Genomic DNA, 16,582 nt, shown 5'->3' with positions numbered 1-16,582 from the left:
CTCTTTTGTGCATGACCCTCCATGACCAATGGTGAGACCCAGTCATCCCCTGCGGCGCTACTGTGACTTCTGTCAGCCTCCTGCCCTGTTGCTGCTCATGGCTGAAACATGCACATTCAGCTCTTCCAGCTGACATCTAGCTGCAGTTTGAAGCTCAGTCACTGAACTTGTCCTGTTGGGAAAAGGAAGAACCTCCCTCCTGCCATGGTTCTGACCAGGCGAGGTCTGCAGATTTGGCAGTGGCAGGCACCATGGTCTGCATGGAGGGAGAAAGTGAAATCAAGAATTTTGGGGAATTTTCTTTCATTAGAATGCCTTGGCTTCAACTGGCCATCCAAGCCCCAGGTGCCCGGTGCTGCACACCTGGAAGACAAGTGCTTTAGCACCCTATGGGCACTCCAGCATCAGTGCCCAACGCTTACAGCCCATGGCTGCAGCCATCCCCTCTCTGGGGAAAGAAGTATGAGGGAGGGATGGCAGCAAATGAGTGGGATATTCATGGGATGGTTCCAGCCTCCCCTTGGATATCTGCAAGTTTGGGACATGCTCTCTGTCTCCCTTGTAAATGTGTGACCTTTTTGTTCAGCTTTCACAGTATTTTCCCAGGGTGGCATTGCACAGATATGCATTATTTGGCCATGAATCAGGGAGACATAACAATAACATTTTAGTGATATTTCCCCTCTTTTTTACTTTAGAGTCATTGTTATGTGCACAAAGGTTTGAGGAGCATGAACCAAACCATTTTCTAGCTTGCCCATCAAAGTTATTAATTAAAACCCAGTTGGATCACCTTTATTATTCCCTCTATCTTCATTGTAGCAAGACCATATATAAGAGCATCTGCATTTTCCAGGCCACCAAGGGCTCAGGGGTGCTTCCTTAGTGTTGCTGTTGCCCCTAAAACTCTCCACAGTGCTCCTCTAAGGTGTCACACTGATGTTTATTTCAGATCTTTGCAAAAGTTTTTTTCACGTTGGTTACTAGCTCAGTCATGAGGCAGGATTCGGGTATTGCTTTCCTTGCCTTTGAATGTGAGACATTTAAAATGCTGGGCTCAGACACACAGATATGTTCTAGGGCAGCTTAACAAGATTTTACACAGCTGCAGAGCTACAGGTGCTGGCCATGTGGGGGCTGCTAGCTTGTTGCAGATGTGAATCATAACATGGTAGCTTACATATCAGTCAAAGAAGTCCAAGTTAGAGCATTTCACTTTATATTTGTGATGGATTAAGTGTACTCATGAAGTCCACAGCCATTCCTATACTGAGGTGGTTGCATGCCTTGTACTACAAGAACTTGATCCTGTGTTTGAGCTCACTCACCTGGAGCAAACATTGTCGTGGAGGTGTTGCTACCTACCTGTGTGTACTGCCTGGTGCCTGGTGAAAGTTCAGAAAGCTAAGGGTCTATAAAAGACCCATAACTGTAATGCTGAGTGCAGTGGGTGATGCACGAAGAAAAGAGCAGATAGTCATCATGATGCATTTACTCTGTTCCTCCTACAGGAGAAACAGGACAATCTGTGAGGATAAATTAAAACACATAGCCTTTGTCTCAAACTTGGATCAAAACTTATACAAACCTTTCATGAAGCTGAAAAAGATCTGCTTAAAAATATCTATTTTAGAACAGGTCAGGTTTCCTCCTGGTTTTCTTTTTCTGAGCTGCAAGTTTAAAAATGCAATAGAAAATAAAATTATGACAACAGTGTTTGCTGGCTTGTTAATTCTAACAAGGTTAATATTGGAGTGGACTTTAATGCATGCTATCAACCATAGTGTTAGTCCCTGGTCAGCAGAGTTTACACAAGATTAACTAGCATGTGTTAAAGTGTGTAAGGCTGCATCTCCTCTGTTTTCCTGCTTTCTAGATTATGCCAGCATGCATTAAAGTCTCTTATGAGGACAGGTGTTTTGGGAACATACTCTTGCAGTAAAATCCTCTCAAGATTTTCTGCTTAATTTTTCTGCAGCCAGAGTAAGCCTTGTGTATGGAAAGTGAACTACACATTCTTCATGATAAAGAACATTATTTTATACTGATACTATTCTTTCAGATCTGTAGTTGGCCTTCAGTCTGTGACTTCCACACATGCTGAAAACCATGGTCTATTTCCAAACATTCAGTTGAAGAGGACAAGCACTGTACAGAGGCAGGGAGGAGGGATACCACTGTGGGACTTAATGAATTCCATTTGTCTACTACCTGCCCCAGGCTGTTAGAGCCACTGTAAGAGTGCAGGCTGGGAATCATACAACCAGTGCTGCAATTTGCTTTCTGCGTTGGTTTGGCATGGGCAACTTTACTGTGGTTCTGCTCTGCACTTTCCGTGTGGAAGAGCTGTGAACTGTGTAGATGCAGTGCAACCATTGCACGCGCATGACCCTTTTTCTCAATCTGAAAGAGCTCCAGGTCTCTCTTTGGAGTTTTACCAGATTTGATCTTATGTATTGAGCTCAAAATCCATTTAAGTATGAACAGAAGACGAAGCAGTTCCCCGCCTGCAGTTGTCTGGTCTTTTTATGCGCTTCAAATCTGTTGTGAATTGCCACATGCTCTTGTGTAACGACATGAAATTTACTATTGTGAGTGCTGGCTGCACAACATGGTCTGAGATGCCTTGACCCCATGTGGTTTTTTTATCCCTAGGGACTTGCTACAATGGCAATGGCCAGTTTTACCAGGGCTGGGTCAATGTGACAGCCTCCGGCATTCCCTGCCAGAAGTGGAGCGACCAGGTGTGCATCAGTGTGAGACCCATTGAATGGAGAGCCATACTCGAGGTCTGCTTTTCCAAAGAGTTTTCTGGAGCCAGGCAGCCTAGTCCCAGTGGGAGGGCTGAGCAGGGGACAGGTTGCCTTCATTCTTGAGTTCACTGGTGTTTCACACCCTCTTTGTATTTCAACCAGCAAGTTTCCCTTCCTGTGGCAAGATGCATTCTCTGTCATTCTGGCAGGCTACTGAAAGGCTGGTTTACATCTGCCTTTCTTTACTCCTTTGTTTTATTTGGTTTTGTTTTGCTAATATGAGCAGGAAAAAAATATACTGAAACACTAATGCAATTTATTTCCTCCCCCAAGGCTCCCCACTTGCACAGGAGGACTCCTCAGGTTTTCCCTGAGCTGTCTGATGCCGAGAATTACTGCCGCAATCCAGGAGGTGAGAATGAACGTCCCTGGTGCTACACAAAAGACCCATCTGTGACCTGGGAATACTGCAGCGTGTCTCCCTGTGGAGATGGTAGGCAACTGCAATTTATGATTTCTGCTACTGTGGTTGCTTTGGGGCCATGCAAGGTGTTTGCATCCTGAGCGCTCACAGCCACACCGATCTGTTCCATCTTCTGGATGCAACCACTCCTGGTTCTTCTCATAGATTCACTCAGCATCTTTAACCAGAAGGTGTAACATGCACCTTAAAGATGGGAATATCACAATAGACAAATTGAGCACCTTGCCCCAGATTATATTAAGGGCAAAGGATGAAATCAAATTGCCTGTGGTATTATGAAAAATGGATTTACCACACCATGTTTTGAGGAGAAGCTAGGGTTTTTGGGCTATTTTCCAAGGCTGTTTAGCTTCTGGCAAGCTTCTCAATAATAAAAACCAGTTCTAATTAAAACAAACCTTAAAAAGATGGAAGTATCTTTGCCCTGTGATGTTGAAACTAAGTATTTCTGTTATTTCTTGTTCAAAGAATGCAATGATTTTTGAAATGTATCTCTTCCAAGACGCACAGTTTCTGGATCTCAGTGTTTGGAAATAAGCCTGCTTGTACAAAGAACAGAGGTGCTGTCGACTTAAAGGAACACAAGACAGTATCAGTTTAGCTGGCCTTAAAAAGAATGGTTTAAATTTCTTTCTGTTCTCAATCATTGCCTGTACAGATTAGCATTTTCTAGAATGTCTCAGAAAGTACTCATCAGGTAGCTAGCTACCTGAATATTATTTTTTTTTTTTTTCCTAGCAGTACAGCCAAATATATTTTACACTAGTTTACAATATTTGCCCCATAAACATACTGAGATGCAAATTGTTGGAGGGCAGAGTTTATTTCAGGAAAGTATCACTGTATACTTACTTGGTCTTACAGTCCTCTCTGCACATTCCTTTTAGGACACACGATACATTGTGGTCCACATTGTAGACCATTGATCTTTCCCACTGCAGACATTACTATATTTGAATACTGTTGAGACCATCAGATGTGATCTCCCATCTGTAAGTCCTGCAACCATTCCTTACCAAAACTGTGTTCCCAGCTTAATGGGAACTGTGTCTTGGTCTTTACCAGATCCTGGGTTTTCACATTTGGCAAGAACAAATGGATTTTACTTCCCGCAAACCAAGCTTTCCAAGTGTGTTCCTCTCATGCAGTCATATGCTTGTATCTGTAATATCAGTAATTCCCAGGACATCAGGCTGACTCTGTAAATACCTCTTAGAGAAAGCCCTATAAACTAACAGAGGTGTAATGTTCTGATTTTGTTTGCATTACAGCATCGTTATCACTAGGAACCAGAAAACCAAATGGAGAGACTCCAAATCTCCCCCCTCCTCCTCCCTTTTCCCCTACGTACTCCATGACTGTTATCATCTCGATCATCTCCAGCTTTGCTCTGGTCGTCATCCTTGGCATTGTTACCCTGGTTTGCTGCCGTCGGCGAAAACAGTGGAAAAACAAAAAAAGGTAAAGCTTGTGACTTAATTCAAGGCAACAAATGTTGCTTTGAAAGAAGGCTTGCCTGTTTCTGAGAGCATAATCCTGCAAACACCTTGTTGGGGGGACCAGCCCTCCCTTTGCTTGTGGCAGCCCAGCGCAAGCTCTGGTGAGTCCCTGTGCCAGAGCAGAAGGTGGCCTGGTGACTGTTCTGTGGACACGGCATGACACCTTGCAGCAAGGGTCTTTCAACAGCCCTGCTGCATCTGTCTCTTCCATCCTGGAAGAAAGCACCCCCAGAGGAGATGCAAATAGTTATCTTCTGGTTGAGGGCTGTGCACACACTGACTGAAAACTGCTCCATTGTTTCAGAGAGTCAGAGACACCGACACTCACCACTCTGCCCTCTGAACTCCTCCTGGACCGGCTGCACCCCAACCCGATGTACCAGCGGATGCCCCTTCTCCTCAATCCGAAATTGCTCAGCCTGGAGTATCCCAGGAACAATATTGAATACGTGAGAGACATTGGAGAAGGAGCATTTGGGAGAGTCTTTCAAGCAAGGTAAGTGGCCTGTGTGTGAGTCCTCTTTATCTGGAGGTACCTGGGAAAAATTGGCAGTCAGGCAACTGCTTAGCTGGGCACTGGAAATCATTCATTCATTCACTCAAGCAAAACCAAATGCATGTGTACCACATGGTACACTCATGCCTGAATAATTGTTTCTGTTGTCCACTGCATTCTGTTGATACTTGTTAAACTTTTGTCACAAATGACTCTCTTGTTCTTCTCTCCAGTAGATGTCTTACTGACATACAAAAGTCTGGTATAAAAGCTTAGCTAAATTTATCATCACTGTTTTTGCCAAGAGCATTGCCTGTGACGTGTCCTATTGTGAAATTCTTGCATTTCCCAGTATTTGCAAAGTGTTGGTATATGGTGTCCTCCATTATAACACCAACACTGGCCAGTAATTACCACAGAGGGCAATGTCGAATGCTACAGTTAGGTCCTGACCCAGTGTTCATTTGATTCAGTGGCAAAACCAAACCAAACCAAAAATCCCCTAAAAACCCAAGCCACTTAGGCCAACATTGTTTTTTTTGTTTTTTTTTGGGTTTTTTTTGTTTGTTTTTGTTTTTTTTTTTTTTTTTGTATTTCCCCTTTAGTTACTCATTTTTTATACTTGGAATTTGCAGCCATTGTTGCCTGTTTTATATTTAAGGTATCAGATGAGCTCCCAGATCTGTTAAATCTCATGGGAGGTGAGATCATGCACTTCTTCAAATGTGAAAAATGTTTAATTGAAAAACCCAAAGATGAACTCAGACTGAGGTGGATGGAGGGTGTCTTGTTAGCCTTGACAGAGTCCATAATTTTTCCAGCTCAGTCTTTGGCCAGTACTGGTCTTGGAAAATCCCATCTCCAAATTCCTGAAAGAAAGTGGACAGACTGTCCGGTTCCATGTTTACTCAGGATGGTATTTTTTGTCTTTTACAGTTAATAAGTCTGGCACATGGCTGATTTTGTAGCTGTGTCTGGAGTAGTGTGTCATGACCTCGAAAGAAACTAGGGGAGTATCAGAGTCCCACCACGGGCCAAGACCTGCCTGGTGGAGCTGCTCCCATTCCATTGATTTCAAAGACAAAGGAATCTCCTTGCAAAAGGTAGTCATGATTGCAGATACTTTTAATGTTTGTAGTTGTGCTGTTGATGTATCTGCTAGGAAAAGTTACACGCAGGTTAGATGTGTTAGAGTGGGGAAACAGTTTCAATATCTGTGATGGATATTTTTTACAATGAAGGGATACATTTTTTCTGATGGAAGAAATGCAGGCACACTTTTCTTTAATACAGAGAGAGCTAAAAATAACAAAGTTTGAAGGGCACGCAGTGGGAAAATCACAGATGCTTAGCCTATGATTGATTGTTAGCCTGGATGGCAAAGTCAAACGCATGTGAGCTTGAAATGAGAACAAAGCTATAGGAACTGTGCCACAGCTGTGCTCAGGGCACTGCACGCCAGCCAGCACAGGGGCACAGGGCAGTCCTTGTCCCAGTCTCAGTGCAGTGCTCAGGATGCCCTGCGGAGAGTCGCCTTCCTGGTCACATGGCGGGGGTCTTCACCATGCTGCAGGTGCTCAGACAGGATAGGCAATCTTCCTGCCGAGTGCTGCTTCTGCCCTGCGCTGGAAGCTTCAATATCGTAAGTGCTGCACAGACCTTTCTGAGCGGGAAGTGACTCTCACCCACATGGAGCAGGACCTCTCAAAGGGTATTCAAATGTCACTAAAGCCTGGGTTAAGCAAGTGCTGAAGTGGCGTAGAGGACTTTTCTGTGGATTTCGTCCACCCCAGTGCTGCAATTTCTTTTAAGTAAACCTTTTTGCTATTGTCAGTGGAAACTGGGAGAAAAAGAGAAGAAAAGAAAGCGCAACACATCTTCTTAGCCAGCTTTTGCAAAGTGCAGAGTACCATACCCTCAGAAACACCTTGCTCTCTGTGGCTCAGAGAAGGAGCCACAGAAATATTGCTTCCGAGGGACTTCCTTACTTTTGTTAGTATCTCTATCAAAAGTCCCTCCAAGGCCTTATATTTCCAGGGAACATTTAAGCCACTGGTATATCTGTGCACCGCTGGCAGAGCAGCGCAGACTGCTGATCCAGTAGTGCCCGCTGTGCATCCCTCCAGGTTACTGAAGCTATAACAGCTCAAATCATTGCCTTTCCATCTCAGATGGATAAAATGTACTTGTCTACGTGTGTTAAATGGACATCTTGAGCTAAGTTTAGCAGGCCCCTTACTTTTCCTGGTCTCATGTTTCTCCCTCTCCTGTAAACACAGCTCTGTGAACCGTGCCAGCAGTGCCTTTGCCAGTTGGCTTGCTGCGAATCCTGATTCAGTGTTTACTCACTCCTGGGTCAAGCAACATGTTAGGACAGGAAGCATTTGGCTATCATTTACTAGCTTCTCCTGAAAGGCTGCCGTCTTCACTGGGGGCAGCTTCACACTGAAAATGATGAGGAAGTAACCCGTGACCCTAATAGATGTCCTTAAAACAAGATTCAGTACCTGGCTCAGGCCTGTCCTGACTGGGTTGTGATGGCCGACTGAGGATCCTCTGCCCCTGGGAGGACCCTGCTGGCCCCACATGCCACCAGTCCCATGCAGTTCAGCGCAGACCAGCATGCAAGTTTCCTCCCAGAGCTGGGGCTTTATGGTCCATGCTAAGCCTAGAGCTCAGAATTGCCTAGAAGTCTGGATGTGGGGTCTTTTCTAGCAGACCCCCACTGCAAAGGCACAGTTTGCCATCTGTACAACAAACAAGGCTGTCCCTAAAGTTGGAGTTTCTCTGACAGAAGTCTCCTCATGTTTCTTCCAAGTGCAAAGGGTGTTTCTCTGACCTGCTGTCTCAAATATGGCTGAAAAAGAGTGTGGATGTTAATTTAAAAAAAAAAAAAAAAAAAAAGGCAACAAAACGAGCCCCTGTCAATTCAGAGCACTCTCCTGCCCACATACAAATTTCTCCAAAAACTGGGGTAAAGCTAAGTCTCCACCAGCCTCAGTAGATGTTAAGTGCATCATTTAATGATCTAGCAGAAGCTACCCAACTGTCATGTTAAGGAAGATGGGGGACAGGACACAATCTCAAATACAGGTTAAAGCTGCTCCTCAGTTTTTTCTGTTACTGCTCTGGAAAGAAAACCTGACTGGAAACTTAAGTCAGGCACTCTCTGTAGGTGGGCTCAGGGCAAAATCCCTACTTGCACCGCTGGTCAGTTCTTTGAATGGCAGGTAACTAAAAGCCAGATGCTCCCAGTGTTACACAAATCCATTGATAGCGAAGAAGGCAAGGACAGCTGCTGTCCATCCCATGTGTGAACAGTGGACATTTCTCCTAAGAGTTTAGATAATCATGAGAGAGGAAACCCAAGGTAATTTCTGTTGATGCTTCCCAGTTTTAGAAGAAGTTTACCTGTTTTCTAGAAAACACTCTATGTTCTGGTCTGCTGCATGAATTCTCCTGATTAATTTCAGAAGCAGCAGCTTCCCATTGCTCACCTGCAGATATGCTCATATCCCTTTGTTCAAAGACTGTCTTTTGGGCACCAAAGGGGTCGACTTCAACAGCTCTCTGCCAAGACTGCAAACAGTCTGTCTCTGTTCCAGATCAGTGTGATTTTCCCAGGTCTGCTGAACTGGGCTGAATTAGCTCATGGTTTACCAAGGGTGAAATTTCTTGCTGTTGCCTGAAGGCCCATTAAAAGGCTTTGTGCAGCTTAATCTCACTTAAGCTGCATTCAGGTTAGTTTACATTACAGGATTTCAGTGAAGATGGGTGTACTTCAGGCTTTAGCCAGGGGTGAGTTTCTCTGAAGCATGCAAGATGGAGCTGTGCCTGCTCCTGCTTTGGCACTGCACTAGGTTTGCACTAGGTCTGCTAGCCAGTGATGAGTCGTAATCTACATTGAGGCTGTTTGGGAGAGATAAAGGCTCTCTTTTTACTTTTAAATGCTCTGCTCATTTCTTCAGGCTGTTGCTGCTGACTTTCTCCAGCACTGAGATTATACAGCAGCTGGTAGGTGCTGGTACTTCTCTGCTCCTACTAGACTAGACTCACTGCCAGCACAGGGGAAACAAAAGAAGACATTTTGCTGTAATGGAGGCAGTACCAGACAAGTGTGGACTCTGCTCCTTTGCTCCGGGGTGCCAGATCTACTTGTCCAAGTGTCTCAGCTGTGATCTGGCCAACTGTGAGATTCCTTTCTCAATGGGCACCCTGCCATCTTCTGGCATTTGACATTTACAGCATCCAAGTGCAACTGTTGCAACTGCCATATGTCTGGAGTAGATGACAAGGAAATTGGAAGTTTGCTTTGGAAATCGGAACCTCCTCTTGGGGTTACTGAGCAGTAAAATAACCTGGTATTTGAGCAATGGGAGGGCAGTCGGGCCAGCGTAGTAACACGACACGTAAATGGATGTCACTCTCCATGGGCTCTGGCTGGATACCTGTAAGGAGCGTGTTTTAGCTGCAGGACCCTTGGGAAGAATGTTCATGGGAACAAAATGCACATCTGAGGTTTGACGCATGTTTGAAGAGTGGAAAGTTACTCTTCTTTGGCAACAGCTATCCGTAAATCTTTGGCAAGCCCATCTAATTAAACTTGTTGAGGGCACAGTGACCTGTGCATAAGAAAACAAAATGAGTCTGTGATTGCTCTAAGTCAGGAAGCTCTGTTTCCTATGGATGTCTCTAAGCTCTAACTGAATATTCACCACTGTCTTAACATGCGTGTATTCATGCATTAACTTGTTCTTCAGAAAGGGCACATGTACGGTTTGTCCCTTCTGTCCTGTCATCTGTTTCCACAAAACTTGCAGGAGCATAACTATTTCCTAGACCTCAGCTCTACCACATTAATTTCAGCTGAATTTAGCTAATTGGTTTATGACTTGTTGATTTACAAGCACACACACAGAACAGTGGCAGAAGGATATTTTCCTTACAAAACCAGAGGAACATACTGTAATTGTTACTTTCACTCTAATAATAGCCAGATGTACCAATGCCACCATTGTGCCAGGTATGGGACAAGACACAGTGAAAAGAGACTCTTTCAATATTTTCATATAAGATAGTTTATGTTTAACTCTGGTGAGCTCAGTCATTATACCCCAAAAGTGAATTGTTTGGATTGAAGAGTCTCACCCTGCTCTCCATGAAGTTTTTGATGTGACCTCCAACCCAAGGAGAGGTTATTGCTTACCAACCTGTTATTTATTTATCTCTTTACCAGTCATGGTAAAGAGTCTGTAAGCAGAAAGAGCATTGATCAAAAAAAGCTATACTGGACTCAGTCCTCCCTGACCTAAATTAAGTATCTCTGTACTCTTCAATGCAGACATGCCCAAGAGGTGAAGATGCTCTTTCATGTTCCTTAGGTTGGTGCTGGGGCCTTGCAGCTTTTTTGTCTTTTCTTTTTTTTCTGTCAGCCTATCCTTTTGCACCACAAACAAAGCCTACATTTAGTGTGCATGCATCCATCACTGATGGTTTCCTTTCTTCCCTCTCCCTTCAGGGCCCCAGGACTGCTGCCTTACGAGCCATTCACAATGGTGGCAGTGAAAATGCTGAAGGAGGAAGCGTCCGCAGACATGCAGGCTGACTTTCAGAGGGAGGCAGCCCTCATGGCGGAGTTTGACAATCCGAATATTGTCAAACTTTTAGGTATGTGAATGAGGCACGCACGTACAGGGTACCACCTTCTGCAAATCTGCTGTGGGGTTGTTGGGGGTGCAGAAGCGAATACACATCCATGACCAGCACTTAATGCAAATGGCAGTGATGGTCTCTCTTGCAAGAGAAAATGCCTCTTGCAAAAGAAGTGAGCTTTTTTATGTGCCACTGCATGCTCTGTTAAATCATCCACCAGAACAACTCCAAAATGTAGGTTTGATGCTCTTGCCTTAACAGGATGTTGCGTTGTAATAAACCTTCTCACTCTGCGTTGAATATACTGTTGACCATCATGTTGCCTAGCTCTGCTTCCAGTTTAGTAACACTGGCACAGATGTCTTACGGGGAAGGCAGGAACTTCCTGGAGCTGTGATTTATTTTGCGGGTACTTAAAAAAACCCAGGCACAAGTGTTGTTAGTTTTATGGGTCCCACTTACTATTGAGATGTCTCAACACTCACCAGCATTAAGAAAACAAAAAAAGGCAACCGCAAAAATGGTCTCTTCCTTCCTTTTTCAGCTGAAAGGAAACATGGTTTATTGGGTTTTTTAGAAAGTCTCAATGCCACAGCTTGGCTAATAGGGCATTCCGCTGTGAAGAAGGCTGCTGAACAAATTTTACTTCAATAAATTCTCAGGTTTTGACTAAAGTAGATATAGCTAGCCACATTCACCTGGCAGTCCTGCTCTAAGATCCCTGTGAACAGGCAGCTGAGATCTTCATTTATTTCAATGGGAAGCTCCACAAAATTTGGAAATAGATAAATCCCAGTTTTGGCAAAGCTGGGTTGATATGAGTACTTTCGCTACAGAAAAGAAAAGCAGGAAATGCCCCAAATTCAAATAAACATTTGTTTAGTGTAAACACATTTTAGGTCAGGAAAGGGCAAAGGTACAGGAACAGACTAGTTTCACATTGTGGGGGTGTGGAGAAAACAGCCACATTGTTGAAGACAGCTTAGATGATAAAGCTCTCACATACACTCCTCATGCTTGTCAGATCCTGATTTTATCACACTGGGAACAGCTATCTGTTTTTCCTCAAAGATTCAAGTGTTAGGTCATAGACAAGAATTTCAGATTTCACAATAAGTTGGATCACCAATTGCTAAATGATGGTCCTAAGAAAGCAAAACACATACATTTTAAAAGCTGGCTTTTGCTGGTTGACAATTTAATAATAGGCACGCAAATATTTTAATCATATCACTGTATGCTCAGTAAAACTGGTGTGAGTGGGGTCCTGTGCTGATGCTGGCCGCCAGTAAAACTGGTGTAGGGCCAAGCACGTGCCCTTCATCAGGACTAGATTCTGCATCTATCATATGTGGCAAATCTCTCCTTTCTGATGTCTGTTTTTCCTTTGTCTTTCTTTCATTTTTGAGTGTCTGTCATGCCAAAAGTAATGTCTGCAACCAACATTTTTTGCATGAGCTGTTAAAAAAAAAAAATCCAGAAGAAGTGGTAGTGGGAGTGTCTTTGCATTTCAAGCATCCCACTGAACCTTTGAACAAGCCTCTTGTGATTACTCCTGAAGTCTTCCTTCATATGTGTAGCCCCTACACCCATATCAGTATAGGAAAATAATTACAACAAACAAATATTTAAAAATACCATGATCAGAATTATAAAGGTTACTTTCTGAAAGCATGTCCTTCCAGTTGCAACTGGGAAGAGGCAATACTTCTGTTAATACCAGCTTAAGCAGGGTTGTGCTCTTAATTAAAAATAGCTCCAAAAGTGTATCTTTTTCCTGGGGTGTCCAGACAAGTCAGGCAACTGCATGACTTGTTAGCACCTCCCACAGAGCTCAGCATTAGATTGCTGTTGACGGAGCTTCAAAGACACAAAGGGATGCATGAAAACTTGATGGTATTTTCATGCTTCACCTTTCTCTCTGTCCCTTTATGCATTGTTGAAAGTCTCCCCTTTGTGTAAGTATTTTTGGATTTTCCTTGTTTTACAAAACAGAACCCTCTTTGCTCCCCAAATAACCTGCATGGTGTCTCTATATTCTTCCAGGTGTGTGTGCTGTTGGGAAACCGATGTGCCTGCTGTTTGAGTACATGGCCTACGGGGATCTCAACGAGTACCTGCGTGACCGCTCGCCCCGCAACCTCTGCAGCCTGGTGCACAGTAGCCTGGACACACGGATCCGCCTCCCCAACCCCCTGGCGCTGTGCTGCACCAGCCAGCTCTGCATCGCCAAGCAGGTGGCTGCGGGCATGGCATACCTCTCTGAACGCAAGTTTGTCCACCGGGATTTGGCTACCAGGAACTGTCTGGTGGGGGAGAACATGGTGGTCAAAATCGCTGACTTTGGTCTCTCGAGGAACATGTATTCTGCTGACTATTACAAAGCGAATGAGAACGATGCCATCCCCATCCGCTGGATGCCCCCTGAGTCCATTTTCTACAACCGCTACACCACAGAGTCTGACGTGTGGGCCTACGGGGTGGTGCTGTGGGAGATCTTCTCTTACGGCATGCAGCCTTACTACGGGATGGCTCACGAGGAGGTCATCTACTATGTGAGGGATGGGAATGTCCTCTCCTGCCCGGACAATTGCCCCCTGGAGCTCTACAACCTGATGCGCCTCTGCTGGAGCAAGATGCCTGCTGACCGGCCGGGCTTTGCCAGCATCCACCGCATCTTGGAGCGCATGTACGAGAGGGCTGTCGCCACCCCGTCAGTCTGAGGTATGCACGTGGGGGTCCCCCATGTCCAACCATCTATACTGTCTTGGACCGGCCCATATATCCTGAGTGGCAGCACCCTGAAAAGCCCCACTTTAGGGGAAGGAGAAACAGCCTGTTCCTCTGCCAAGAAAGAAGTGTGGACTGCATCCCCCTACGGCGGGTACACTTCCTGGAGAGGGACTATACCTCCCAAACAACAGGGCTGACCCCTCGCCACCAAGCCTGGACCCCCTGGATTGGTGAGGGTGCTGGCCATGCTAACTCAGTACCTATATTAGGCATTTCCAGGAGCACAGAGTTCCCCAGGGAAAGCAAACCAGTGTTTTGCTGGCAGCACTTCCCTTCCTAACAGGTCTCTTCATGTCCTTCTGTATTTACGCTCTTGGCTTTTACTTTTTTCTTCCCTTCCTCATATATTTTTAAGTATTATTTAAAAAAAAAAAAAGATTGCAGAATTCAATCTTTTTGGGGATACTGTTTACTATTTTATTTTTGCATACTCAATTCCTTTTGTAGAAAAAGGATGTTTTCGAAGCCATAGGCCACTTTCTTTTTCCTTTTAACTTCCACCTCCTCTTTGACACTCATGAATATTAACACTGAAAAACAGGAGCCTGCAGGACCACTGACAGTTGCCCACATCTCATGTTACATGGATGGGCAAACTCCTGTCAAGCATGGAGCCTTACATTTTCAAAAGTGGGAAATCCACACTAGGGTTCATATGATGTTTGTTAAGATCTCATCCAAAAGCTTGACTCAAGCATTGCAGACCATCTTTCCTGCCTTCCCCTGCATCAAAGTCATTTGGTGTTAAGGGAGAAACTCAGCCCAAAAGCCAGGTCCTGCACCTGGTAGGTCTCTGAGGTATACTTACTTGCCTCTGCCTGCAGTATGTCCTCACTGTGCTGAAATCAGGGAGAGATGGAGCCCCTCTTGCACAAATGTGGCAGGTTATGTTGCTTATTTCGCTCCTTTTCCCTTCCAACCTTTGCCTCCTGTTTCTGGTTTTCCTTTCCTGACAGCAGCTTCTAACCCCTGTAAGCCCCACTGCAACATTTGCTGGCCACCTTCCTTTGTGCTGAAGTTTACAGGCACAGAAGGAAGGTGGATGCCTGCCATCAGTGGCCTTCAGAGACAACCTGCCAGTTAGGAGAAGGTGGAAAAAAGGGGAGTTCTCACTCCACAGAAGAAGTGTTGCAGACTGTCCATCTGCAGGGCAAAGCTGAGACAGCCTCAGTTACACATGGTCCACAGCCCACCTCCAAACACCAAATGTTGTTTCTCTGCTAAAAGTTCTCCAAGCTGTAACAGAAACTTCAGTGCTAGAGAAACTTGTGTTCCTCTGAGGGCAGATTTTACCTTTTAGTTCCTTGGGCAGTGAGAAGCAGTTGTCCCAGACCCTCATCGCTGATATGAAGTATAGCTGGAGGCAGGGATGTGCATTATCCCCACAGATCAGGAGCACCAGTGAGTCAGTGGTTGGTGTGGCTTCCATAACTGGGACACACTGATTGAGTCTATCCAAGAAACAGCAGTAGGGAGCAGCTGTCTGTAGGGATACCAGGAGTAGCCTTGCTTTCTGAAAGGTAAACTTGAAAAGCTCTGCCAACCATTATGAAAATAAAACTGGAAAGCATGTACCTTCCTCTGCTGTTTTCCTGTAATGTGAACTAATCTCTGCTACATCATATCCTTATCTTTCTTTTTTTTTTTTTTTTTTCTTAAAATAACCATAGTTTATTCTGGTTGTGGCTGCAAGAGCATAGTTTACTGTTTTCAGACCACTGGTGTCAATTTAACTTGAATTAAAGAGCTTGCAACTACCCAAGACAGTGGGAAGAAAGAGGAAGCTCTACTTGGGCTGCAAAACATTGAAACGCTAAAAATGCTTGGATATCTGCACAGTGAGCACAAAACAACCAATGCTGTCTTACTTTTTAGCAGTCCTGCCATCTGCTACTATGATACAACAGTTTACTGAGGTTTGGATGCTAAAAAACCCCCTCAAGAACCTCTAACACCTCAATTTAAATAAAATAATTACTGGAGATCCATACATAGCTACTGTTGCCACATTATGACCACCTCACAGTCCTCTGCATTAAATTCTGTTAGGTTTTCTGTCCTCCCTGCTCTGCGGCGGCAGGGTTGAGGAGGCGAGTCTGGAGGGATGGGGGTTGAGCTGCAACCCCAGCTAAGCAGAGGTGCCTGCAGCCTCTGCTGAGATGAGCCCCAGTGCACAGCACAGCAGCTGCTCCATCTCTGTACAGAGTCTTGCAGTGCTTGTGGCAGCAGGGATTTTGTTACTCTCTTTAGAAAGGGCAGGGTCAGCCCTTGTATGTGGGTAGTTGTCTTGGTCCAGGTACCCAGAACCTCTGCAGAATCTGGAAAGTATCTTACACCAAGCAAAGGGTGCAAGAACAGGCTGTAAAACCTGCACCACGTGCTAATGTGAACAAACACACCCATTTACAGTCCAAAGGACAGTTTGCCTTTCTGCCTTCTAGGATCACAGTGCTGGCTTCAGTCACTCGCTCTCCATTTCCCCCAGCTAGACTGCTTTGAAACCACGATCACAGTTATCTTCTTGTTTTCATGTGGGGTGAAGTCAGATGCCTGTAATATTGCATGCTATGAAGTTTCCCTCACTTTCTTTGTGAAAGAGAGTTTCACACAAATTTGGAAGAGTAGCCCTTTTCCTAGCACTTTTCTAGCCCAAATCCTTCTCTCAGTGACCCCATGTTCAGGTCAACGTGGGCCTGCCATTGTAAAAGTGGAAAATTTGCTTTTCCTTGTCAAGCATTCCAACCTTTGCATTATAAGCTTGCACTGAAATGTTTGGTAGTGAGTGACTGCAGGTCAGGATGAAAAATGCTTCCTGCGCTGTAAGAGGAAAGAGATCATTTCAAGATTGACTCACAGAGAAGCTCTCTGCAGCATGCTCTCCAAGGATGATAATCACTTCTGCATC

The 16,582-nt window shown here is 44.8% G+C and overlaps 1 protein-coding gene across 3 annotated transcripts in view; it reads left to right on the top strand.

The window, feature by feature from the left end:
• MUSK (muscle associated receptor tyrosine kinase) overlaps positions 1–13,607 on the top strand; it is a 53,887-nt gene extending 40,280 nt beyond the window's left edge. For 2 of the 3 annotated variants that reach the window (XM_074856010.1, XM_074856009.1), the window contains 4 exons: positions 4,509–4,698; positions 5,041–5,232; positions 10,751–10,899; positions 12,931–13,607. In XM_074856010.1, coding sequence (XP_074712111.1) covers positions 4,509–4,698; positions 5,041–5,232; positions 10,751–10,899; positions 12,931–13,607 — 1,208 coding nt within the window. Of the gene's footprint in view, positions 1–2,655; positions 2,745–3,086; positions 3,247–4,508; positions 4,699–5,040; positions 5,233–10,750; positions 10,900–12,930 lie in introns of all 3 variants that reach the window. The other variant, XM_074856008.1, reaches the window with a different exon arrangement.
• Positions 13,608–16,582: the final 2,975 nt, after the last annotated feature.

The sequence above is a fragment of the Strix uralensis genome, chromosome Z, assembly GCF_047716275.1.
Source record: "Strix uralensis isolate ZFMK-TIS-50842 chromosome Z, bStrUra1, whole genome shotgun sequence".
NCBI classification, from domain to species: domain Eukaryota; kingdom Metazoa; phylum Chordata; class Aves; order Strigiformes; family Strigidae; genus Strix; species Strix uralensis.
Note: the sequence above shows the minus strand (reverse complement) of the source record. Positions and strands in the feature narration are given on the sequence as shown.